General features: G+C 39.0%; 1 protein-coding gene across 9 annotated transcripts in view; it reads right to left on the bottom strand.

Moving 5' to 3' along the window:
* Positions 1-27,504, bottom strand: part of rapgef2b (Rap guanine nucleotide exchange factor 2b) — a 149,614-nt gene that overhangs the window by 109,849 nt on the left and 12,261 nt on the right. For all 9 annotated transcript variants that reach the window (XM_084719765.1, XM_084719763.1, XM_084719761.1 and 6 more), the window contains exon 2: positions 956-1,026. In XM_084719765.1, the coding sequence (XP_084575891.1) occupies positions 956-1,026 (71 nt within the window). The remainder of the gene's footprint in view (positions 1-955; positions 1,027-27,504) is intronic.

Raw genomic sequence — 27,504 nt, forward strand, 5'->3', positions numbered from 1 at the left:
AACAAAGACATCGTCTTTTTCCCCACATGCATTCTTTGTCCTTGTCACAACCTGGTGATTACTTTACCCACAATGCAGCTCAACTGCCGACAGTTCTGTCAGGGTTTCAGGTGTGTCACGTTAATAGCAGCTAATATAGCTTCAAGCCAAGTAACATCACTTGAGACAATTTCATTAATTCTTTATAAAACGTTTGCACATGCAGGAGTACTTCCCAATATCTTTAAACATACTTGAATGTGTAAATTTGGTGGTGTTCCCCTTTAACAGGATTTAGTCTGAGGGCATGTGTCAATTTCTTCACATGTCAAGTTCCCTGATATAACAATAGAGCTCTTTGACTAATTCCAGACAAAATTAAAACCTCTCTGTTAATACCATTATGCCAATCCAAGAATTAGAAAAGAAACCCTGCTCTCAACAACTTTCGGAGAATTCAGAGGGCAATGTGACCAAAACCACACACGTGTCAGTGAACTACTCATGGCTTAAAGATTTGAACGTGAAATTAAATTCTTCTTTCAGGAGAGTTGTAGCTTGTTACATTTCATATCATGTTGATGTGTACACATCTACAAGAACCAACAGATCTGACCCCTTTATATAGATAAAATATGAACTTGATGAGTACAAAAAACTGACATCAATCATATTTAAAATACTCTGTTTTAAATGTTTTAGAACAGTCAGGAAAAAAGTCATTTTATATGTGCCAGTCACATTAAATTCACAAAATTCAGTCACTGTAATTTGCTTTTTAGAGAGTAAAATGAGCAGTTTCTCCAGCATTTCACTGGCTCACTGTTAATTTTCCACCCCTCACTACAACTGCTGTGGAGCAGCAGACACTGAGGAGTTGTCACTGTGTTTTAATTAGCATTTTAAATTCATGTGATTGGAATATCAAGCTCTAAGTTATGTTAATTAAGTAACAGGAATGTGTGCAAACACTGACCTCAACTGGTGCTCTCGCAGGTTGGACAAGGCCTCCATCCCGTGGAGATAAGAGTAGACAATCTCCAGGTCCTGAGGAACAAAGGAAAGGTGTGGTTAGACACAGGAGCTTAGAGCTAGAGCTTTAAATATACTACAGTCAATTATTTTAAATGAACAATGAATGAAACGACCACACAGAGAAATATCACTGAAATTCACATTTCTCTTAGTTCTTTACAGCGTCTTTCAGCTTGTTCTGATTTTACGGCCCACAATTGTTGCTGTAACTATTTTCATTCACTGTAACCACCATCATCAACATCTGTCCAGCTGCAGCAGACAGCTGTTTTCACTGAACAGACTGACAGAGCCACTGTACACTACCTGCTCAACACCAAATGGCAGAAAGACAAACTGATCAATTCTCTGGTGAACATAATTGAGTAGAGCTACAACAATTAATCAATAAATTGATTAGTGGTCAACTAGAAAATCAGTTGCCAACGATGCTGATAATTGATTATTCCTTTAGGGTCATTTTTTAATTTTTTCTGATTTCAGCTTCCAGTTTCTTTAGTCCTCTGTCTTTGGGTTTTAGACAGAACAGTACATTTGAGGATGTCATTTTGGGAAACATCAATTAATGTTTCTCATGATTTTCTGACATTTTATGCTCCAAACAACTCATCAATTAATCAAGAAAATGATCAGCTGATAAATCGATAATGAGAATGATCATTAATGGCAGCACTGTTGCTGGTCCTTTACTGGCTCAAGATTCAGATATTTTGGATGTGTAAATATGCAGCTGTTTCTGTGGCCTGGCAGCTTAGTTGATGGAGTGTGTGTGCCATGTGCATTTTTGTACACTTTTGTTACAGACTCTTTCTCCACCTCCCCATACCTGTATTTTGAGTGTAATTCACTTGCCAAATAAAGGACAAAATGCACAATAAGCAGAGGTTTGGTTTTTAATGATAGCATTATCAATTTTTCTTTTAAAATTTCTCAGTATATATTGCCATAATACTGCTATTGTGAATTCTTTTGGCCACAATAATCAGGCCTAGTTTCAACACTCCTACTCACTCCCAGTGAGCAAGAAGTGACAAGAAAAACACTCAAACAAGGCCGAGAAACGATTATGTAGTCGCACTGATGCTTAAAATACTGATTATTCATCCTGCAGTCAGTGGACAAACTGGCTACTCATACGACAGAAAACCTTTTACAAGGACAGCGACATTGATTTGTGTGGCTGAGCGCTGGAATAGAAAGCAATAAAGCACCTCGCAGAGAAAAAAAAATAAAGGAAGTACACTGCACAACTATAAACTCCCCATTCAATTACTTCATCAAGTGACCCAGTGAGCGACTCTCGGATTGTTTGGCGTGAATCCAAGACAGAGGTGAAACAAAGTGGCCCTCTCTGAGAGCTGGCAGTCAGCACAGCTACTCCACTGTCTATTGGTACACACAGGGGCACTGACGCTGTGTGTGTGTTTGTGTGTGTGTGTGTGTGCGTGTGTGTGTGTTGCGGTGCTGGTTGCAGCCACTGGGATGCCTTTGTTGGCGGCAACTGGAGGTAGATGTGGCGACAGCAGAGCGGAGTGACAACAGAGACTCTGTGTTAGGACCCAATCAGACACACACACACACACACGAAATCACACACAATGACCACCCTGTCTCTAGGTTGTGTTTCTGAGGGACGCAATCATAAGCTTATTGAAAATTTGATGAAATTTTGGCCACAAAAGCTAAATAACACTTTGTTTGTTGTAGTTTAGTGTTCCGACGTGTCTGTCAGTAGGAGAGAAAGCCAGAAACACACCAGTGTTAAAATTCTTTATGGTCAATTTAAGTTGGTTCAAATAACAGAAAATAATCAATAAAACAATGAGGTCTGCAACACAGCAAAATCTTATTTTCAGTCCAACAACTGCATAAAAAATACTTGTTTCTGGCACACTCTCCTCCCTCCAGCCTATGAAATGATGTCAAAAATATAACTCAGCCAGCAAAATTATGTTATTTAATTATTTTTTCTAGCTGTTTCATACTTATTTAAACTGCTTTTCAACTGAGTACAACAGAGGTATAAACACAGCTCTATTAAAAAATGTACTGTCTGTGTTTCTGAAGGATTGCATGTTACAGTATGTAACAAGCAATATTCTACGTCCAGAAAATAATTGGCAAACACAGTGGCAGAGCGGACTAGCAAATCATCCAGTGGCATTTATGATCAGTTACGCAATGCTAGAGTTGTCATTGCATACTCTGTAACGTTTGATGGAAGCACAGATAAAACTGACAATGCTAAGCTAGCCATGTTTGTCTCCTTCATGTCAAAAATTATGTTTCGGCAACGACTCTATGGCAAGTATGAGGGGACACAATACCAGCCATCAGGAGGGACAATGGCAATGACTTCTGATACAATATTCAATGCAAGACAACAGCAATATATAAACTGGAGAGTCTGACTAAAAAGCTAACCGAGTCAAAGTCTGACATTGCTACTTATGATTATTATTAACAGTACATGTTTTGTCAAACCCTGTAAAGGATGCATGAAACTCTGCTGCACATGACATTGGATAAAAACAACATTCTATCAACCAACTGGCAAACAAGCAGCACACAAAGGAAACACACCCAAAAAGCTCTGCCTGTTCTCCCAGTATGACAATTGCATTCAAAAGGGTAAATTCAGAGGTTCCTATTACACACAATCAAGTGAAAAAACACCACATTAAGTAGTTCAAAAAAAGCGTAGTAAAGTCTGTTCTCACCACCTGTTACAAATAACCATGCAAATCTAAACATCAACAAATATGTGACACATTCCTGCAGACTTTGAATTCATGTCCAGACTGTGTTATGTAACAACATGACTGGGTGTTGGTCCCCTGAAGTCTTTTTTCTTTTCTTTTTTTATAATTTGGGTTTGGCCTTTATGAAGCGGACACAGAAAGGAACTCATATTGTCCTCAGGGCCGCCTGGCCCTGTTACATCACACAGTGATATCCTCTCTAACAAAATCCTTATGTTCAAAGTGTCTGTGGTCAGTGGAGCAGCATGAACAGGAGCTCAGACACATACTGCCACCTGCTGGGTGACCGAGGAACTACAGCACTGACTGACTCACTACATTTTGGATATTGGGCTACAGTAAATGCCACAACACAATGACAAGTAATGAGGCAACATTTCTGCTGAACTGCAAAATTATTAATGTCCAATTCATTTAAAGAAAGTTAAACTTGGAATGTGTAAAAGTTGTCCATTGCTGTTTGCAAATACATCAGAAGGATAGTTGATTATTTGAGTCTCATTCACAGGAACTCAAATATCAAAGACTTTGAATGAGTTTATGCATTGTGTTTTTGGGAAAATCCTGCATTGTTTGCATTAAGAAATGGATGCAAACTATAAGTCAGTGAGCAATTACCTGCATATGAAGGCAACCAGCCAGGTTTATGTGTAGTATATTCAGTATTTAACTTTAACAGGTGGGTTGTAGGGGGTCCCCGACACAAGAAGAAACAGAATATTTTAACTTTTTTCATGTTAACAGGAAGTTGGGAGAAACAACAAGGTGAGAAATGGGGTTGGCTGTTGTGACTGATTGTATAGTAGACTGTATGTATAATTTGATCACTGATTGACTATGAAGACTTTTATCATCAACGTAACTGAAAAAAGAGAAAATAAAAAAACCCAGAGGAAAGTTTGTTTTAGACAAGATCACACTGGGGGATCTATCTATTACAGTGGTTCCTGACATGAACAATTTTGGGAACCACTGTGTTAATAGATTAGACAGAAAATTAATTGTCTAATGATCACTTGTATAACAAAGGTGCCAAAAGGCATGGCTTTCAACTTCTTACATATGAAGATATTTTTTTGGTCTGGCCAGAATAAACAAGTTTTTGGGAATGACAAACTTTAAAAAACAGTGACATCATTCATTCCTTCACCTAGCTGCATTTCATTTATTTTGAACTCACTCCTGGTTTTACCAAATTTCACCCAAACACTTAAAAAACCTAAAATGTAAAGTTTGAAAAAGGCATACATACAAATACAATGTAGGTTATACATAAAATGTTAGTCTTTTCATTTATGACCTAAGACACAAACTAGGGCTGCAACTAATTTGTCAAAAAATATGATGATTATTTTCTTGATTAACTGATTAGTAGTTTGGTCTACAAAATGGTGAAAATATCATTAGTGATTCCCAAAGCTCATGATGACATCTTCTGAATGTCTTCTAATGTCCGCAATCCAAAGATATTCATTTTTAAGTGGTGTAAAAACACCTGAAAATATTCACAACAAATAAGCTGGAATCTGAGAGTTTATATTTTTTTCCTTTAAAAAAAATACTCATTATCAAAATAGTTTCAGTTTGTAACACAAGCCTAACCACAAAAGGTCCTCATCCCCTTCTCTGTCTTACAATGTACCAACTGTCACTCACTACTCTGCTAAAAAGAAAACAGATTCTCATAAGTCATAACCATCAGAACAGGTGGAGTATCATTAGAAACACTTTCCAGTGACATAAGGATCAGTTTTGATTGTGGAAGGTAGAGATTCCCTTCTTGGGCACCAAGTATCCAATATTCTAGACAGAAGGTCACCACTAGGTGGCAGTGTTGCAGGTTTCTTTTTCCCCCCTCCACAGTGACATCACTGTGAATAAAACAGCGCCACTCAAAAGCCGCCTCACAGGGAGAAATATGCAAAACCATCAATTGTGGCTGCAGTCTCAAATATTTCAGATTGACTGTATGGAAAGAATGTAAAGGACCCTATCTTTTCCACTCCCTGCATGGGCCCTACATTTTCCGGTCTCGTTCTCTTTCTTTTTCTCTGTCTGTTTCTCCTTTTACACGGAGCCAAACACAAACACCACAAAATGCACACTGACAGAATCATCAAATCGTGACAAACGCCTCAGAATTTCAATTAGGATTGCAGTGTTTTTTTTTTCATGCGATTCATTTGCTTCAATTACAAAAAATAAAAAAATAAAAAATAAAAGACCTTGCATGGACTTTCCCTCTTAGTACAGAGATCAAACGAGGATCTTTTGTTTGATCTAAGCTTTCAACATCACTTGGGTGATGCCTGCTTCATGTTCATTCACATCTTTGCCTGAAAGCAGAACCAAGAGTCTCTCATGTAAGAGAAAGAGGAATCAGACCATGAGTAGTGGGTAGCTGAAACTAGGCCACGCTGATGAAGGCTGCATCCAGCCAAAATTCTGCTCATTGTGTGTGCTGAATAATGACAAAAGCTTGTTTTTTTTTTTTTAACTGCTGGCTTTTGGGCTTTTTGAGGGTACCTCAAACTCCCAGACTACACCATTAAACACCATCTAATCCGTGTTCCTTCCTTTTCCAAACTGATCCTTCCAGGAACACAGGTGGCCCCCACTGAAGGGAAAACATACCAAGATGCTGTTATTGATAAAACCTTGTGGACACTTCAAAGCTGTTTGTGTAAAACCTTCCCGTGGCGTTCCTTGCATACCATTTACATTCTGTCAATCGGACCTCTTTGTAAACTTCCCCAGTTATTTCCTTGATGCAGCACAATATGTCATCTCTTTACACCTTCATTTGTAAGACAGATGGTAGCAGTGAAATGCAGCCAAACGAGTGGAGGCATTTCCTCTCCTGGATACAAATTAAACAATAGCAGGCCTTGTCTTCCCTGCTCAGGGCCCAAACACACACACACACACACACACACAGCCCGACCAAGACATCCTCCATTATCCAGCCATTATGTTAGGCCCCAGAGGGAGAGGGTGCAGTGTCGGGCCCGGTGCCAGCCTGTTGAGTGGCAAAGCATTCGGTGGGCAGAGGCAGGTCAAGGAAGTTGTGATGTTTTCCCTGCATTGTGTTCATTGAGAGCTCACAGGAATACAAAAGAGCTTAAGGCCGCAGTGAAAACAAATACAGTTTCACTTGAAAAGACAGACATCAGTGTAAAAGACACAGATCAGGGAAATCACATGAAAGACTGCTGTCTGTTCTGCTGCACAATATGTTTTTGACATATATGGTGACACGGTGAAATAGAGGTAAACCAAAGATAGTGCCTCAAATAATCATTTTCATTAATTTCTAAATTAATTGATTGATAGGTTCAAAATAGCAAATCATTGCATTTAATAAGCATGCTTAGAATTTCTGCTTGATAAGTGACTAAAATTGATTAACGACTAAAAATAAAGGCTGCAAATAACAATTATTTTTTGTACTGATTAAACTTGTGAAAAATGCTCACAGTTTTCCAGAGCGTAAAGTGACGTCTTCTAAATGCTTCATTCAGAGCTGTCATGATACCAGAATTTTAAACTTGGACGCAACACTAGCTGTAAAGGTAGAATCAGTAGGATCTGTCCGAGCTATTTGTAAACGCATTAGAAAGATAGTTCATTGGTTAATCTCATTCCCAGGATGTCAAATAGCAATGTTTTGGGTTGGTAAAACATCCCGAGCAGCAAAATAATGACAAAATAAGGAAATCCTGGCAGAGGGCTGCAGGGTCTCTGCAGATACAAGATATATATTGTTTTTTTGTTTTGTTTTTTAGCATATTTGTAAGCATACTACACCTTTAACAACCTGCACACAGCACTGCTCAAAAAAATGACTTAAATGATTAATTGATAATCAAAATAGTTGGCAACTGATTTTCTTCTGATCAATTAATATATTTAACATGGCCGATACTGTAATTTTGGTATTTGTTTCGATAAATCCAACAGCCCTGGGTCACCCTAAACTATAGTTAGAAAACGTCTCTGCTTTTCTTATCTCTTAACACCACAGTGTCTGTTTGCCAGATAGGAGGCTTTCCTTTAGTCAGGCCCTTTCACTGCACCACAAATGGTCAATCCATTTATTCATTTGGCTCTGGCTGAGTGCAGATAGCGGACCTCTGCATGCATCTATCACCCGCTGTAGACAAACATCAAAGACAGGGGGCTGCAACCTTTCAGAAACAATGGCACACTGTGGGAGAGACAAACAAAAGGGTCTCAGGTAGGGAGGTGAAGGGCATTTCTCATGACCTGAGCAGCCTCAGGTTCTGACGGATGATGACATTTATCAATATTTCAGCACGTCTAGTCTGAATCGACAATCAGCTGTTTTAATATCTTGATTGAAAATGAATCTACTGTGGATTGAAATGAGCATCAGCACCATCTTTAGCAGAGTGACTCACACAGCAGAAGGACTTATCAGATAATGTGTGTCATGGGAGTGTTGTAGCAAACTGCAGGTGCTGAGGTTATGTTTTTATATAGTCTAGGAATGACCGATTAAGTGTTGTAAACCCATAAAACTAGACACATTATGGCTGTTTCAGTGATGCGCTGCCCTCACTGAGTCAGCCAGCAGAGTAAATCAATGATTCTGTCTCCTTTGTTGACAACATTAGCATCTCCAGCCGTCTGAGTGCGTGCGTGCAAGCCTTGCGCTTATCTAACTACCATCGAGGAAATCCTACTATCAGCTGACGCCAATTACGTGTTTGTCACTTTCTGGTCGAGCTGCGAAGCACTCTCACCTGAAAAATCTGGTAGAAGCAGAGGTGTTTTTATCTGTATCAGTAACAAAGGAGGCTTTGTTTGGTAACCAGTGCTGGATAAAAAGAGATTTTTCTCAATTAATATAAATGTCACCTCCCCATCTTATCTACCCTTGTGTCTATGAGCTTTTTCAGTTTGTTGATGCACTGTGTGTTTAAGGGAAGGAATATTCGGGTACATTTTGTGGCCTTGATAGCTTCATACTACATTTTGTGCAGACATTTCAGGTGCAGTGAGTATGCTTTTGGTGTTTCACTGCAGTGCAAAACATTGCTCACAAAAGGATATGCTTCTGACTGTCATCACCCTCGATGGGTTCCTCACCATCAGGGTTTCTTTGATTCTAACTTGAGAATTTTGCCGTTTCTCTACAGCATTTTCCATTCACAGAGTTACTCTTCTATTTTTCTCACACCCACACTTGGTTCAGTTTTGTCTCTTAGCCTACTTCTGTGCAGTTCATCAAATGAAAAAGTTGGGCATACACTGTATAATTTTAGGATTGTTGTTTGATTTCAACTCCTACTGTATGAATAAATAGTCTGCATTGTAAAGCCAAAGCTCATAATTTATGTGATTACAGTTTACAGTCAGATTGTCAAGCCATCATCAAGTCACACTGTAAAATATAAAATAAAACAGCCACTGAGCCAAACAGCCCATCGTCAATAAAGATTTGTTTTAAAGTTTCTTTCATAGCGATAATGCTAACTGGTACTACCTTGATCATCTGGCGTATTTGGACTCACAGGTGGCTGGGAAGATGTGGACAGCATGGCTTCTCATTGGAGGTAAGCCCGCTACATTGTCCATGCTTTCCATCCACGTGATGCATCGTGTCACCATGGCAATTTCAGATGCTCTGGTTGCCACTTCTTGCAGGCGGGGTGAGGAAAAAAAGGAGCTGAACTAGAGAAAATTACTTATGGCTCTGCTTCAATGGTGCAAGAGCCTGACAGCGGCCAACCAAAATTTCTTACACGTCAGAGATTCGTCCCATAGTTTACTGGCCATTTGAGAGCAACTGATCTCAGTCCCACAAAGCCTAATGAAGCTGTCATTCGGTCCAACTGTAAAAATGAGTCATGTGGCTCCAAAACTAGTTCAGAAACAGGCTCAATTCATACAGTGCACTCCTGGCTTAATGCAAATGTGTTAGAACTGTTGTCTGTAGGTCTGCAACTAGTGATTATATTAATTCATTCATTTTTCTGATTAATAACCTAATTGTAAAATATAAAATTAAGAAAATCATTCCCACCACAAGTTCTGTGACTTTGTTTTGTCAAACCAAGGGCAAGAATACATAGTAGAAGAAATCAAAATCACAGTTTATCTAGGGCTACAGTGAACAACTACTATTGTTATCTATAAATCATTTTTGGATTAATCGTCTAGTCTATAAAAAGAAGTGAAAAATGCTCATCATGTTCCTCCCTGTACAGTTAAAACCAGAAGGTATGTCTGCCAGCTCTGCTGCTATTCTTATCAAGCCAGCAGAGAGATGAACAGAAAGGCAGAGAGAGCGCGAGAAAACAGGGCGGCTGCCTACTGCGAGGCATATGTACTTCTGTCGGCACTGCCAGGCAACTTGTAGAGAACTTGTCTGGATGAGTTTTCACAGAGTAAGATCTCACTGGCAAACTGAGGAATTTAGCAAATTGGGATTGTTCCTTCTGTCCACGGTGGCGGTCAGAGGAGCAGGCCTGTGCTCTGACGTTTGTTGGTTCAAATATGACAAACACTTTCCATTATCAGCTACATATTGGATCCTTCTGGGCTAAAAAAAAAACTTTCCATGGTTTGTATCTAAATGAGAACATCACAGCCGAACAGGGAAGTGCTGATAAAGTGCTGAAAACAACAGAATAATCTTGACCAAAGACTGAAAATAGTGCAATTAAACATCACATTGAAACTGCAGTGTTTTTAGTTTGCAAGAGTCTGCACTCAAGAGACAAGCTGCATCTTTCTACCAGCCGGCTCATTACACCATCCCGGTCTAAGATGCTTACAACCTTGATCCCTGGCAGTCAAAAGAAGGAATGGCCGTTCTAATCACGGCACTTTGCGCGGGGAGGATTTGTTGTCGTTCTGTTTCAGAAAATAGCTGTGAAAAGCACAAATTAATCCCCCGCGACTTGGGAGCGAGGACGACCTAGTTTTATAACAATTGCTCACTTGTCACTGCGGGGTGAGCTTTTAACTCCGTACCTTCACCCTCTGAACTTCACTGCGGCCGCTTCAAGGTTGGAATCAAACAATGAGGATACGGCGGTGCAAAAAACAGCTCATTAGGCTGACATAACCATGATTAAAGACATCAAATGTTAATTCATGTTTGCAAAATCAGTGGACCTTGGAGTTTCTTTATTATTCAGCAAAAACAGGAGATACTAAAGGCTATGAATCTTCAATTTTAAAGGAAACTGCAACATATTAACAAATGTAGCCTCATGTGATTCATACATTTATTCATGTCACGATCCAGAATATTCCCTTTTGAAGATTTGACCTTTTTCAGGTTTGCCTTCCTGTGCCAATGACCCCTCATTCAGTGATGTGTCGGTATTCTTAGATCCTGTTACCGTGACAGCAGAGGGGCCGTCTTGTGTGTCAGGCCGGGGTGAGGCATGCATTCCTCAGATGACACTGGCTAGATAATGTCTCAGTACTATCCACACCAACAGACACACACGAGGCCTAAAGAGGCCATCTCAGTCATGACTCTCACCCCCTGCTGCTCACTAACCTATGGAAGGTACCATATAGCATACCAAGTGGAGGAGCTGCCATCTGGGTCTACTATTAGGACCACGCATCTGTGGGGACTCTGCCAGTCTTAAAAGATACTTGGGCTGCAGCTAATGACTGTTTTCTTCATTAGTTAATCTGCTAATTATTATTTCAACTCACTGAAGAATTTTTTGATCTATAAAATGTCATAAAATAAAAAAAGACACATTTCCTCAACCCAACCTGATGCCTTAAAAAACAAGTTTTGTTCAAAACCAGTCAAAAATCCAAACTTCAGTTAATCATCACTACAACATAAATTAGACATATATTTAGGAATGTGTTGACACATGAATACTGATTAATGAGAACCATGAATTAACAAGTACAGTTTTCAGGTATCTGAACATAATTTGATCATTTATTTTTCTGCTTGAAGTTTGACCACCTACATTTTAACACAATACCTGTACTTTTTACTTCTTATGTTTTCAAAGCATGCTTGGAACTTTACTTTTAATGCATTTGAGGGGAATTATTGATTATTTTTTATTTTGCATTACTACACACCGCCTTTCCAACATCAAGACTGATTTCAACGCTAAAAGATGGGACAATAACACAAAGGACAGACAATTCCTTGGATGATCCATCAGTGCATATCATACACGGCAGACGTGACAAGACAAAACGGACAAGAGAAGAAGACTCTGCTGTGTAGAAAAGGTGAGGCTAAGTACGCTCTGCATGCTCTGCAAAATACAGCAGAAAGGTCATTCAGAGAGCTACTTTTACTCGAGTAAACAAGTGAAATCATGACTTCTTTGTCTTTGCCAGATTCTGTTTTGTTTTACACAAATATCTGCACTTGCACTTGAGTAAAGAATGTGTGTACTTTTGCCACCTATGATCGAATATTAAAATAGTCGCCAAGTAATTGTCTGTTGAATGATGAATAATGAATCAACTTATCATTTCCGCTCTAAAAGACACAGACATTTAAATTGAGTTGCATTTCCTTAACATTTCCTTACATAATTAATGAGAAGCAGGGTCTGACTTTTCAACAGTTGCCCATAAAAGACATATGAAATGATAAAGCTCAAAGACAAAGACAAAATCATGCAAAGTGATTGAGCTGCCTCACAGTACCTTCTTATTAGAGGTCTTTTAGAGGAAGGCAGAAATGTAATTAATTATATATTTGCAGTCATTGCTATTAAAGCTTTGGCTATTTACACTGGAACTGAAACAATTATCAAATATTTGCTAATTTTACTGACAGAAAAATAAGCAAAGAACAAATAAAATGCCTAAACTTCCCTGTTACTACCTTGATGCTTCTGAGTGTCATGTGTGAAAGTAAATTTGGTTGAGGGTTGATGGCTTGACAAAACAAGATGTGTGAAAATGTCACCATGAAATTTAAATTTTGAATCGCAAAGGCCATTATTCCTTTTTTTTTGACATTTCCTAGATCAAAATATTAATCAAAAGATTAAACCAAGAGGAACATAATTGCTAGTTGCAGCCATAATTTCCCTGACAGCACATCAAAACAAACTGTCCCTCAGGTCTTATCAGGGGTTCATTAGGTAAACTGCTAAATGTCACTTCCATTAAAAAACAACCAGAAAAAGGCAGCAGAATCCTTTTGTGCATGTTCTAGATTCTCCACGCTGGACTTTAACGCAGCCTTGCATAAAATGAAATGTCAGTCTCATCAACGTCTGGCTGTCTAATAAAGACCATATGGCTGCATTAGAGACTGAATAACAATTTAAAAGCGAGTGTTAGAGCATAATGAAGTGGACAGAGCTGCTGTATGAGGAGGTAAACAGCCCGTAGCAGCCATGTAATGAGGTAAACAGACCACTGGGAGTCAGACAGCCAGTGTTGAAGGTTGGAAGGTCATGTTGCCTACGGTGCAGTATCTGCTAATGGCAATATATTGCATTATATTGTCATCTCAGCACAAATGCCGCAGCGTGTCTGTGTCAGTGTGCCAAGTGGGACTGAGGACGACAGCCTCCACCCCCCTACTTGAAGCAGACGAAACAGCAGCGACGGCAGTTTATTCCAAATGTGCAGGGTGTTCATCATACACCTCAGGGGCAGCGGTATGATGTTCCACTGGGTGCCACTGTGTACATGTCAGTCTCTGTTTGTGTTAATATGTGTGTGTGTGTGCTCCCTTTGCCTTTGTTTGTACATTCTCGGTGTTAACAGGGTGGCCAGCAGCTGTCCTTGAATCTCTATTGACAGAGAGTGTGGGATCTGCTGGGTATTTTTATCCATTAGCCTGTGTGAGAGAGCAGGTGGAGGCTTTGTGGGCTACAACAAGGTCACATGGTGACGAGCGCCTCTACGCTGCTATCTGTGGCTGTTCTGGACTGTCGAGGTCTGAGCGCCCGTTTTACAAAGACACAGCATGCGACGATAGCAAAGGGCTTCACTGGCAGAATGCAAGAGCTCATTCCCAAAACAGCACATTCATTTCATGGGACAAAAAAAAAACAAAAAACTGAAGTTAATCCTTCAAAAGAATGCAAAAATGAATGGAAAAGCTGGAGAATAAATCAAGCTGCTCACTGCAATGTAAGCAGTGTTAATTAATTGATTAATAATTTCCGTCAAGAACATTTTTTCACTGACGGGACAAGAAGACGAGAAGTGATGTGATGATAAGAACCATGAAGAAATCTACTGACGCTTTCGTCAATGATGAAAAATGAAAATGTTGGGGAGGGGCGAGTTTGGAAGAGATCTGATCTCTTTGTGTGGTAGGGAGATTAGACACACAATTGGATAGTACTGATATACCTGGAAAGTCGACTAGCATGCACTTGTTGCACGTCTCATGAACCATATAGAAATGTCAGTGTTGGGGAGACAGAGAAGAAGAGACACATGGATACATTTCACATTTGATTTCAAGAAAAGGACCTTTTGTAAACCATGCAGAGCTACAATTATCATTAAAAACACAAAGACCTTGAAGCGATATTTGCAGATGACTCAGCCTTAAATTCATGCAAACGCACTCACTTAGATGGTTTTGTTTTCCAAGCTAAGGTCAGCTAACCCGAGTAGGGCTGCAACTTACAGTTATATTCACTGTTGATTAATCTTTTGATTATGCTCTTGATTAATGGATTAGTTTGGTCTATAAAATGCTGGAAAATGGTGAAAAATGTTGATGGTTTCCCAAAGTAAAAGATGATATCCTCAAATGTTTTCTTTTGCCCACAACCCAAAGATATTAAGTTTGCTGTCATAAAGGAGTAAAGAAACAGGAAAATATTAACATTGAAGAAGTTGGAATTAGAGAATTTGGACTTTTTTTCTTAAAAAATTAATCAAACCGATACTCAAAATAGTTGGTGATTAATTTAATAATTGATTAACTGATAAGACCTTATTGTTGCAGTTCTCAACACAAGCCGGTGTGTTCTCACTAAACTTTAAATACAGTAAAGGCTAAAAGAAACCAGCATTTTAGAGAAATGAACAACCATGAATTGCTAATCTTGAGGCTGATACACTAAAAATAATTAGTGTTAAGTTTCACTGTCCTGAAATAAAAAAAAACGTATGCAGTAAAAAGAAGAATGCAGGTTTGAAGAAATACACTATACTTAATCTTAGACCTATAATGTGAGAAAGGAGCAGAATATGGCATACTACATATTGTATACTTAATGTTACAGGTTAATAGATGTTTCTTCCAGGTGTATGAGTTCAGCAGTTCGAGAGAAATGTTAAAATAATGCATTTCACGGTAACAAAACCAAATTTTAGTTCACCAAATCTACCGTCAACCAAAACTAGACTAATCCTGAAACAAGCGTAAATAGCATTTGAGTCCAAAGACTATAACTCAAACTTAATTAACACTGATTTTATTTCTTTCTGTCTTGAACTGATAACAAATGAGAGGATTGAGCAACACTTTCAAAATTGATTAAAAAGAAGACAGCAGCTCAAATGTTCTTCCTGTTTTGCCACCTGGATTGAAATGAAACCATGTGCCACCTGAATGAAGCTGGCACATACTACACAAAGCTAATTAGCAGTCTTATTAACAGTAAGCACTTGGTGTTAACTCAACAGGTTAAGCTAGCAGAGCACATGGCCCTCTCCTTATTCCTCTCTGCCTCGGACGCCAAATGAAGTGCCGGACGAACAATCACATTTCCACTGCCACCTGTTCAGACTTCTTTAAGAAGAAGAAAGGACTCTTCTCTAGGACTCTACTAGGAAGGCGTCTTATACGTCTAACCATCCTCCACTTTCACTTCTACACCAGCTGATTAGATTTACACCCTCTGAATGATGGTGGGTGGCTGAAGTGGCTAGTGGTGGAGCAGAACAACTTCGCAGTCACAGGCAAAATTTAAAAGCACTTGGGAGCTGCTGTTTATTTCCCACCATGGTCAGGCAGCTGGTGGACATGGTGACTGGCTGGGACAGGAATCAAGGGAGGCATGTGAATGAGCTTAACAGCACCTACTTGAGCTGCCTGCCAGTATAAACCCCTCAAGAACTAAACTGCACTCGCTCCCCTGAGGCATGCAAATTAGAGGCATGCTAGACTGCACAAGTTGCAGCAAATAGTGTGTTTTATCGCAAGTTTCTTGCAAAAATTGTGCATCGAATCTAGAGGACATTCTTTAAAAGGTAAAAAAAAAGTGTGCATAGAAACAACACATAGAAAGCTGACAAATTTGTCTCACCAGTAAGCATATCAAAATGAATGCTGAGGGTTAACTGACCTCTCCAACCCATCTGCTTTGATCAGTGCTGCAGCCAGCTGACACAGATGTTGGTTTGGAAGTACATTTGTGTGTATGTTTGCCTTCAGCCCAGCACTTCAAAAAAAGAACTGTCTGACCCAACCTCCAGCAACCTCTTCTAAAGATAAAGATTGTGTTATATAAAGAGTCATCTTGAGTATCATTGTGGCATGAATACATTGAGAGTAGTTTATTTCTGCAGCTCACTATCTCACTCTGATGGCTGTATGATAGCAAATCAGTGCAAGAGACAAAAAACAACCCTTTCAGGTGAAGGAGTAAAGAAAGTTTTCTTATCTTCTTGCTTTAACTGCATTTAGAAAAACATCCAGAAACACAGAATGAACAAGATTCTACACAGGAATCATCATCTTCTCTCATTAGCTTATCATAAATATATAACAGGTTTTATAAATTCAAGTTAATTAAACTTATTTCTGCTTTTTATTTTCGCAACAAACATGAATGATTTTAACATGAAGTCTGTTGACCTGAAATGAGTTGAATGAATGTATTGTACAGGGTTCAATCATCTCGTTAAATTATGTTTCTAAAGAAACATGATGAGTATGATTTGCTGTGTTTCTCTAATACACTTTAATATACATCATGGTTGTTTATTTTCACAATACTGAAAACTGATGAAGCTTATTATTGGAATCATTCCCCACCCCCTTACACTTTAAACTGAATAAATTCACTAGGGGCAGTTTCACATGTTGTCTTTGTGCCAATGCTGAAACAAAGTAGATCCAACAGGAGCAGCTGCAGCAGGAAGTTCTTTGTGAAATGAAGAATGGACTTTTTGAAGAGAGAAATTGTAAATCTAATTTGTTTTAAAAGTATTGTCAGTGTAACTGAACAGTAATTGGTTGAAATTATTATCTTAAGCTTACTGAACATGTACAACTAAATTAATATCCAGTTAATTTAACTAGAAATGTTTATTTGTTTTCAATTATTACAAAATTACCTCGTGTTTTCAAATTCAGTCAACTCAAAATCAGAAGAACAAATAATTTACTACATTTTTACAGTGTAGTTTTAACAACAAATATCAAACATCCCATGAAATTTGGGACGGGAGAGTTGGGATGAGTTTGTCATGCCAGAAGAATTAATTTATTTGAATCTGAATAATTTAGAGTAACATCAGGCTGTGACTCTGATAATCTCTTTTTAATATTATGCAGATCAGCAGATTCTGAGGATGATATGAAGCACAGTGGTTGTGTTTACAAGATGCATGAACCATTAAACATTTTTTCAGCAGACAGGCTTGTCATTAAGCTGTACCAGGTCACTTTTTAGATATTATTTAACCCAAATTTCTCTCACAGTGGCAGCTACACTCTGTCATCTGCTTTAAAACAGTTCAAATGACTGTCATTTATGACTGTGTAATACACAAGCAAAAACACATCAACAATACTCACATACTTTACATAAACAAATAGGGCATTTTAAATAACTAAAAGCAGGAATTATAGCCTATATAAATGTTTTGATGACACCATTTTCACAAATTCTGATGTTGTTCATATTTTCTTTTACTATAAAAGTCAATTTATGGGACAAACAGGGTAGGATTCAGGACAACTGCTTGTAATTTGGGACTGTCCTGAATTTTTCAGGACGTCTGGTTACCCTACACACAGCTGTATGATCCTTGAGAACAATAGTTGAGTTTAACAAAAAGCCAGACAACTCAGACCAATTTCTGGCAATTAAAAATTACTACTACAGCTCCCGGCCTTTACTCTGACATGACATAGACATTCATCTATGAATGAAAGTGCAACTGTGTGTATTTTCGGCCTTTTGTCACGACTCGGGAGCCCAATCGCAACAAAAGAAACATGGAAAAGCTCTCTCAAAAAAAATACTGGAGCTACCATGTTGTAGCTGGGGAGCAGAGTTGCACTAAGTTACGAGGTAAGAAAGGAAATAATTTATGAGAAGAATGAGGAAGGAGGTTGTGGTCAGCATTAAAGAAGAGCTGCACTGCTCTCTCTACACGCACAGAACATTTTATTAATTCGCTTAACAATACCAGTAAGGTCTAAAAAAGATCTGCACAAGGTGAGAACGGATATTTTGTTGCTCTGAGCAGGTGCACTGATTACTAATTCAGCACCTGCAGTTAACTGTAAGGACGCAGTACTGCACTGCTGTCCTTGATGGTAAAAACAAACCAAGGTGTCTGAGACGTTAAGATTGAACTTTTACTGCATCAGCCTGGTTCCATTTTAATATTATCCGCATAGCATTAGTCAAGCCACTGAAACAGGATCTCACAGCGGTCTAATTAGCACCGAATGATATTTGCTGACTCAGTCGCACCCCATAATACCAGAGTACCATCACACATGGCAAGAAGTCAAAGCTATCAACAGCATCACAGGAATAACTTGAAGACTTCACCAGCAAAATTCTAAAAGTGGATGATGAGAAAAGTTAAACACCTGATAAGATATTGAATAAGTCATTGTTCCATTAAACTTTGGGGCAGTTTGTTTTTTAGACTGGGGACTGTAAATTTGCAGGCCGGACAGGTAAACTACAAGCTGAAATTCATTATTATGTTCCGTTAAGCTGATGGGACCTGCAGTGATCATTCTCGTCAGGTTCATCACTACAAATGCTCCATTATTTTAACATTAACATTTGACATCTTGTGATTATAAAATAATCAGTTAAATTTACTTTCAATATGATGTGCATTGGTTAGGTGAATGGATGAATGTATTGGATATCAGTGATTGCCAGTTGTCTTTGGGGGGCAATTTTTAGGGTTGATTTAATAACAATTTAAGAGCCTGAGTGAGAGAGTGAGAGCTGCTGCACAGTGATGTGCTCTTATTTAGCTGCATTCAACTCATATAACATGGGGAATTAAGGATTTATTTCAACTAAAATAGAATTGGTAATTTTTGGGAAAGTGGAACGACTGAACAAGACTGTCTGGGTGAGTTTTTAGAAAGCCGTGTGTGTTCGGGATTCAGAAGGTGTATGGTTGTATTTTTCTGTTATTTTTCTGTTCTGTTTCCTTTCTTGACATTTCGTGAATTTATCTTGATCATTTGTTTGACGCTTGTGGCAAACCTTTGGCGTATGTAACATATAACGTAATGAATGTGCTGCTTTCACATATCCTAAGCTGAGACTCAGGAGGACGAGAGGAGGTGGAAGCGCACACACAACTGCACAAGTATACTGTCAAGCACCACCTGATGGGCTGACAGCGACCGGTTGAAAAATTTTAAACATATGGCCCAACCCTGTACATGTGAAAGGAGTTGACAGCACATATAGAAAATTATACATCTATCTTGAGGAAATGCTGAAGTTAAAAGTTTCTCTATATCGCCAAACAGCCATACATCCTATTAAAACTTGTTTTCTCAAGCTATATACAAACCAATATGCTGCCAAGATTACCTCTAAAGCATCAATACAGTTTGTTCTCTGAACTGGTAACCATGATATCCTTTATCCATCTGGGCTGAACACAAGTCATGATTTTACACCACAATCAGGACCATACTTGTCACCGATGTAGACTCAATATAAGCAAACAACCTCTAGTCTGCAGCCTTTTGACACAGACTTTGACCACAATGTTGCACCATGACAACCGCTACTCTGACCACAGGCGCGTTCAGAGCCAACCACTGTACCCTACTATAAACACAGCCTCAGCACACATATTGCATCTATGACAGCTCTGCACAATTAATAATAACAAATCCTGTGTTGGAATCTCAGTTTAGAAAGCGGTTTCAAAAGACCACCCACGAATATAAAAATAGTATATGCTTTATGGTACGCAGAGCTGCAACAATTCTCGATTAAGCTGACTGGTGGAAAATGAAGCTGTAACTATTTTCAATTAATAATTAAGCTATTTTTTCGTGCAAATATGCCAAATATTTGATGTTTCCAGGTTCTGTGGAAGCAGAGAAAGGATTTACAGCACAACCTCACCTACTAGCTTCTCAAAAGTGAGAATGTGTTGCTTTTCCTGGTCATGACATCATAACAAATTTAATATTTTGGGATTTTGGACTACTGTTCAGCCAAAACAAGACATCTGATCAAATCCTTTTGGGTTCTAGAAAGAAAATAATCATTAGTTGCAACCCTAGTGGTGAGTCATATTTTGCATAATCAATTTTAAATATTGCATCATATTATTTAGTTTTCTAAAATAGCTAACTATTAAAGATGCTTATTAAAAGAGGATGTGAACAAAGCTTAATATTTTTGTTTAATATGATTATGATATCTTTGGTATAAACATAACCATGCTGCCTTAACCACAACAATGGCTCACTGTAGATTCAGCGGTGGACTACAGGACACAAAGAGACACAAAGAGATCTCTCAGCTCTGTCATTGAACCTCATCGTAGCAGGTCCCTACCCGGGAACAAAGCCAACTGTCCGGCCAAATGAAACCCGCTCCATCTCGCTCAAACAAAGGCCTCAAAGAGGTGCAGCGCAATCATCACAAAGTTACGCAACATCATATAAAGATCAATTCATGGGAGCTCAAAGGGAAAACAAGGAGAAAAGGGAAGGGTGCACAAAATGGGACGGGAGGGGGGGGTGTGCTTTAATCTTCCTGGAGCAAATGGCTTGCTTGGTGGCCTAAATGATCCAAAAATGCTTGGTTCCAGCTTCCCCCAGTTTCTTCTGTCCAATTAGCTTGACACAAATAGAAGCCAAAGGCAGGAGGAGAGTTACTAATGAAATCCCCCCGAGCTCCACAATAGGAGAAAAATAACACTGAGTCCCAACTCTGCCTGGGTTCAATACTTTGCTGTGACTGCATCCTAGACTGCAGAGACATTAATCCAATTGAAATATTTATGAAATTCAATAATCAATCTTTTAAATCTCTGCTGCTTTCTCCTATGGCCTTCTGCATAAAGCAAATCCAGCATTACAGTGCTGCTCCGGCGGCTGGTTGCTAGGGAACAACCAGAGAAACTCTTTTCACTACGAGAACCGCTTTCACACAGGCCAGATTTCTCTTTTAAGGCCCCAGAGCCACAAACACGACCTGGTCACCAGAAGGACATTGGAGTTTGTTTGTTTTGTGAGAAATCTCATGTAAAATCTGTCATTTGGGAGCAGGTCCTGTTGATGTTGTTGAGGCAGCATTAAAGCATGTGTTTTAGTATGCAACAGCCATGTAAGATGATACTCAAACAATGTTAAGAGAACTGCTGATGCTGTGTTGGCCGAAACTTATAATCTGTTTGCATGTTTGTTCTTTTTCAGATGGTTTATTTCACCCTAATTATGCATGGGTCACTCTGATTTTAATGATATGGTACTAGAACATCCAGATATTAAAGATGTTCCAATACCATTTTTTGCTCCCACTACTGATTCTAATACCTGAACTCTGCGCATGGACCGATACAGGGTACTGATGCAGTAAGAGCCTGTTTGTTTTTCCCACAACCCCCAAGAGAGTTCAGTCCAGTTCACAACCACAAAAGACTCAACATGTGCACTCCGAGTTTTACTTTGGATTCCCGCAAAAAACAAATGAAATCAGGAAATTAAAGACTGAAATAACAGCATTTTTATTTGCAGCTCAATGACAGAGATAATGTACAAGTAATGGTGACCAATCAGTCAATAACTTAGCCAGTGTCCATCTTGGCTCCGTTAAAACACCAGCTCGAGCAACCATATCACCAATCGCCGGTGAATGGGCTGACAATGGCTGGTTGGAAAATTTTAACATTTTACCCAACTGGAGGCATTTTCCAACACTCGGTATAAGAACAACTCTACTGGACATCACACTTTTTGACACAAGAAAAGGGTGAAGACATCTTAACCCACATAAACCAAATAAAGGAAGATTACTTTAATGCTGCATTACACAGGCAAGAAGTAGCTGCAATGAACGGAAGTGCTACATGGTGCAAAAATGTAATACTGCCAGATTCAACAAACAAAAGAGGCTGTGGCTCAAAACAAATCCACCCAAATCTATTAGAGACATAATTTGCCACATGTGCAGGCATGATACGGAATATAAATATATTACTTAAATAAATACGACTCACTGTTTTCAATTTCTCAGTCTGGCAGATTGTATTCCTAAATTAGTTTTAAACGCAGCCTTGGCAGTGCCAATGGTCTCATGTTTGGAGTGCTTCCAGAGGGTCTCTGAGCTGCAGGACTATCAGCACATGAACAGCATGTTCCCTCTGAGCTGGGAGCGAGCCAGCAGCGTTGCCTTTGTTAGTAACTAGACGACATTGTCATCTATGCTCTTTCATGGTTTGCCATCACAATGGAGCAGGGTCTAGCGCCTGCCTGTGTTAGGTGTGACTCCTCACCTTTTTTTTTATCTCAAACTGTTGGATTGTAACAATGTAAACATGCCATCCAAAGGAGACAGTGGTGTTTTCAAAAGCCATTGAAAGAAAACACTTTGGTTATTGTGATCTGTCAGCTGGGGCCACAACAGCTACAAAGAGATAAAATTGCAGTGAGAGCCACTTAAACATATAAAGCCAACTACATGTCCTGCATGAAAATCATGTATAGTATCTGTAAGTACAATCTTGAACCATACTTTACTGTCTGTTGAGGGATTTGTGGCATTAAAAGTGTAAACTCTTGCACACCTGCTCAAGATTTACGAGCTGCACTATTCAGTAACTGATCAGAATTTTCTCGTGTTTAGCATCTGCACCACATTGGTGCGCCCAGTTCGCCGTGTCTTGAATGGAAGTTTCCTGTTTACAGAGTTGCCTTATGATCCCACCCAAGGCCTTTCACTTCACTCAGACTAAAATAGGCCTCAGCCCCAGACGGATGGGGATTTCTGCTTATATCCTGAGGATGTTTTACAAAAGAAACATGGCGACCCATTGTGATCTTTTAGGACTTCGGTCACAAGTTATGTTTTTCCCCCTTTCCTCGGAATCACTTAAACTACTCAAAGTCAAAAGAAAAAAAAAATGCTGATCTGTCTTTCATAATACAATATGATTTTCTTAGAAATTTGTCTTATTTAATTTGATCTAGTTTAGTTTAATGGTAGATTTACTGATTTGTTATTTACAGGGCTGCTGCACCATTTCCAAAGTCAAACTCAAATACTTCTCATGACATTTTAAGGTGTATTTTCAAGTTTTTCTACCACCTTACAGCTGTGGTAAATGACATATTTATATGCATATACTCAAAATAATTATTTCACTTCTTCAGATGTTGTTATACTAAAACAACCAAATCATGCTTTGTGATAGCATGCTAAAGACGGATGACAAATTACAGGAAAACAAAATGAGTTTCAGGTTTCAAAGTGTGTCACCTGTCTGTAAATAGACTTTTATAACCACGCTGAGCTCATATCTGACTTATTTTATTTCTTTATCTATAAAGTGAACTTTTCAGTCAGATAACACTTTGTTATGAAAGTGGTGCAATTAGAATTTCAAGCAGTTTCAAGCACTTTATGCAAAATCTGAGCACTTTTAAACCTTGAGAACACTTGACGTTTTATTGTAGTGCTTTCAAGGATTTCCAGCCCCCATACAAACCTTGTATTTATCATTTGCATTTTGTGTTGCTGCATGCATTTGGTGATTTAGAATTTTTCAGATAAATAAGCCAGTTAAAGTTTTCTTTTTCTAAAAAAAAAAAAAAATTCCCACAAAGCTGAAAACAGAGCTGTTTTTCAGGCCATGAAAAGTTGACTTTTTGGGGCTGTCACAGGTAAGTTACAATATGCATTTTATTGCCCTCTATATATATACAAATGATATTTTCCAATAAAATCATAGTTGTGAAAAATACCTTTAATAATCTTTAAATGCTCTTATGTATGGACTTCATCTATTCAGTGAATATTTTAAATCTGTCCTTGGTTCTCTTATTGCAATTATCAGCCTTTTTCATACATCATTCTATAAAGTCAAGTTTAATGTGAAACTGTAACTCATGGGGTATTGGGTTATAATACAAGTCTTTGTTACAGTCTGCCTGGCATGTGTACAACTGCAGTAGGTACAATTTGGCTAAAACAGCTATTCCCAGTGCAGCGACAAAATAATTGGTGTGATTTTAACTGTTTTTGACAAGCAGAAGCTGGTTGTAACAGGGAGTCATTGTGTTGGGTCCGCGCCACACTTGCTGGTGGATTCAAGCCTATAGGGAAGCATGCATGAATGACCTGCATCTTTCCCTCCAATTACAATCATATACAGTCTACATTTAGCCCAGTGACAACATAGCCGCAGGCAGACAGAACTACACAAGATGACAAAACCATCACGTCCAACACTGTCCCAATGTGAGTCAAATATTTCATGACAATGAGGAAACCAACGGCATGTACAGTGCACAGACAGAACATGTCACAACTGACATGGTCACACCGCTGTCACAAAGTCATTTTTTCAAGTCACATTTATCATAACAACTAGTCAAACTACTTGTAATATTCCATAAGTTAAATATTATCTTTCAACACAACTACATACCAGGAAAAACAAACCGATTAAATACTTTGCAAGTCACTGTAACTCTCATGTTTGTTTTTTCTTTCTACCCATGACTCCAATATGAATTTATGCCTTGGATATCAAAAATTTCCATATAAAACAAATAAAAGTCAGTATTTGCCAAATGAGCTATGAAATGGAGATGGAGCCTCCTGATGAAAGCATTTTAGTATTTATATATTTGCAGTATTACAAACTGAGTGTCTGTTGCAACATTCTCAGAAAAAATGCTTCACTGCTAATGAAACCTGAACATCCTGCTGCAGCTTCACATTAAAGCATTTAACTGAGGAAACACGAGTTGACCTGTGTTATGAAGTAGTCACAGGAAATGCAATGTGTGTGTCAGTGAGCTTGACAGCAGATCGGTTTGAAATATTGCAGGGAGTAATGAGACAAGACGGAGCAGCCACAGTGAGCTGTTAGATGAAGAGCTGCTGGCGACAGGCTTTACATCTGAAACTTCCTGTCACTGTGCCCTGCTGTTTGCGGACTTAAGCCATGTGTAGCACATAATCAGATCACAATTGCTCACAGAATGACGAAAAAAGGCTAAGTATTGCCTGACTTCTTATTAAATCGACAACAGCTTGTTTCACTGCCCCCAGAATTCTGTGACTAGTTGTATTAAGCTGCATTTGCTGTTATCACCAGTAACTAGGTGTTGCTAATTCAACCAGACTGAAATCTTCGAGGCTGTCACTTTAAATTAAGTTTGGGTAGTTCCCCTTGTATCAAAAATGTGACTTTTACAGGCAGATGAAGAATCTAGATTCAACATCTCATATAGTCACTTCAGAGTTTGATTAGAAACTTAAGTGGGAAACTTTAGAAAAGCCAAACTTATCACATATCTCTTATAGTTGAGAGGTTTTACAACAACTCTTGGTTACATCTCAAGAAATACTCTTGTCACATTATTGTAAATTTAAGAAATGTGTGAATTTAGTAACTTTTGTTAGTTTCAATGTATTAATTTCCATTGACACCACTTTACCAAGGAGGCTTTATTTTCAAGTGGGAGAAGTATCAACTTGACATCAGCCATTCTTCTCCGTCCTCGTGTTGAATCATTTTACAACATCTTTTCACTTCACATACATGCAACAGTTCCTGACTGTGAGTAGTGATGAGCAACGCTGTACAACCACTGACTCTTGCCACAGAAACACATTAACAATACATGTGACGCAATTGCAAATATGCAGTCAACTGGCTTAGGTTTCACAGTAAATAAACCTGCAGGGCCATTATGATTCTGTGATTCTGACTGATGCTGCAGGGCTTCTTTGTTACTGTGATTGATTCATGACAATTGTGCTGCACTGTTCTGTTTCATTTTTTCTCAATAATACAGTCTAGTGTGCAGCTTATTCCTAAGAATGTTTGCTTACAAACAGAACAGAGGAGCTAACCACATTACTCAATCACAAATACGCAAATATAAGAAGATTGCCCAGGCATTAGTCTCTTTGAAGAACTGCTAATGTGGCATTATGTAACCCTATTTTCGATACTTGGTCCTTTCTCCATCAAAGCTACGTAACACATAAGGAGATCTGCATACTAATCGTGGCAAGAATGATTAATGAAAAGGGTTTGCTCTCAGCAGGAATGGTTTAAGTGTGGAGGAAATATAGGGCCATATGGGAAAACGTCTGGCGGAGGATGGCTGTTTGAGGTCAAGCGAGGCAAGTGTCAATTAGCCCGGTCAAGGTCTGAGGCGCCGATGAACTAATGCCGTTTAATAAATAATGCTGGGCTGTAGCTGACATCACAGCAGTTAGTGAAAAATGATTGCTGGAATGGTGCGAGAAAGGCATACCACAGTGGCACCGGAGTGAAATCAATGTCAACCAGGCTGAAAGGGGAATGTTGCATCACAGCAATAAATGTGTTTCCACAAACTTTTCCCAGAGGTAGGATCCTAAAAAATCTGGGCACACACAAGCTCTGTGGTTAAAGAGTAGGAGAAAGCATCCTGATAATCTCAGACTGGCACCACAGCGATCTGCACTCCGTTAGAAAGAGAATGTAATCGGTGGTTCAGTTCAAGCAAGCTAAGATAATTATCCCCTTCTTCCCAAAAGCAGGAAGCAGGGAGCAACTGTCAAACATTCCAGTAAGAATCAGATTACGTTGAGGCCATGGTCATGAACGGACATTTTCCTTGATGGGCAACGAAGGGACACAGGTCTGCAGAGTTGGGAACGTGACCAGCCACAGGTTAGACAAACCCTCAGGGACCAATTACAAAGATAAGGTTTCAACAAGACAGATATTGTACACCAATCTGCTCCACTGCACACAGGACGTGGAACAACAGTATTCCTAATCACTGATTTATAAACGGGGAAAACAACGTTGTGTGGAGGCTTTTTCCCTCCTTTCTTCTCGGCTTTCTTTTAAGGCTATGTAGGGCCGCTTTCCACTTTTTGCCTTCTTTTTTTAAGCTGTCCACTACGCCTCATGTACCCACTGGCAGAACTCAAGGACTGCTGCTGCTGCAGTTTTCACTTTTGACAAAAGCATCCATTAGCACAGACAGCTGTTTTTGCTCATACTAGCGTTGTAATGAATCACCTCTTTTAGCTCACATGGCAAGTAATTACCTACCTACCACCAGCACAGCTGTTAATAAACCACAGTTTGCATGAGGCGTGACAGGCCACATTAGGATCAAAGACACATCCAGCAAACAGTGTTATTATGACTCAACATTACAGCTTCACACTGACTAGAAGGTGTGCACCAAAGAATGTAAAATTAGCCATCAGGTCAGAGCTGTTTTGGCTGAGTGATGTGACTGAAAATATTATTACAACACCTTCTTTCTCTATTCTAATCTGATCATCCCACACTTTCA

The sequence above is a fragment of the Lutjanus erythropterus genome, chromosome 5, assembly GCF_056507025.1.
Source record: "Lutjanus erythropterus isolate fLutEry1 chromosome 5, fLutEry1.hap2, whole genome shotgun sequence".
Classification (NCBI taxonomy): Eukaryota; Metazoa; Chordata; class Actinopteri; order Lutjaniformes; family Lutjanidae; genus Lutjanus; species Lutjanus erythropterus.